The sequence below is a fragment of the Parus major genome, chromosome 21 (assembly GCF_001522545.3).
Source record: "Parus major isolate Abel chromosome 21, Parus_major1.1, whole genome shotgun sequence".
Classification (NCBI taxonomy): domain Eukaryota; kingdom Metazoa; phylum Chordata; class Aves; order Passeriformes; family Paridae; genus Parus; species Parus major.
The window spans coordinates 734,904-735,576 of NC_031789.1; the positions used below are offsets into that span (position 1 = coordinate 734,904).

Genomic DNA, 673 nt, shown 5'->3' on the forward strand with positions numbered 1-673 from the left:
GCCACTGAGGTGGAGGATCCCGGTGGAGCAGCCCTCACCCTGCCCAGGCAGTGCTGGACTAACCCAATAAACCCAATTTTGGTGGCCGCTTGTTTCGGGGCTTTCCGAGGCTCCCAAATCCTCTTTTCCCAAATCTGCTCTTCCCCCCTCTCTTACGCAGGGAAGCTGCTGCCGATGAGGATCCTTCCCAAGGGATACTCCTTGCCAGCCACGGACACAGGTGGGCTGACCTCCACGTTCCCGAAGGAGTCCAGGCTGGCCATGGCCTCAACCAGAGGCTCCCTGTGCACGTAGCCGAAATCGGGGCCCTGGGGAAAGAAGAAGTGCCCTGAAGCACCGTCCCACCTGGGGATATCTCCAAGGGATCGCCCAATCCGGCTGTTTTCCGTGCTGGGCTCTCCCAAAACGCCCCATCCCAGACTGGCCCCGGCCCTTTTCCTCCGCCCAGGAGCCCGCAGGGATGTCCCCGTGGTTTTCTCCTCCCGAGGGGTGGGTGAGGACAGCGAGGGCACGGGGAAGGCGGGAGGAGAAAGGTCTCGGGGTCACGGAGGTGTGGGAATAATCGGGAGCAGAGCCAGGGCCTGATCTCCTCTGTCAGCCCACAGCCAAGGTTTAAATGTTCACCTTAAGCCAAGGTTTAAATGTTCACATTAAACGAAGGTTTAAATGTTCA

General features: G+C 59.4%; 1 protein-coding gene across 1 annotated transcript in view; it reads right to left on the bottom strand.

Annotated features, from left to right (window-relative positions):
* LOC107213497 (protein-arginine deiminase type-2-like) overlaps positions 1–673 on the bottom strand; it is an 11,194-nt gene that overhangs the window by 3,470 nt on the left and 7,051 nt on the right. The window contains exon 11 of the mRNA XM_015647991.2: positions 157–308. Within this exon, the coding sequence (XP_015503477.2) occupies positions 157–308 (152 nt within the window). The remainder of the gene's footprint in view (positions 1–156; positions 309–673) is intronic.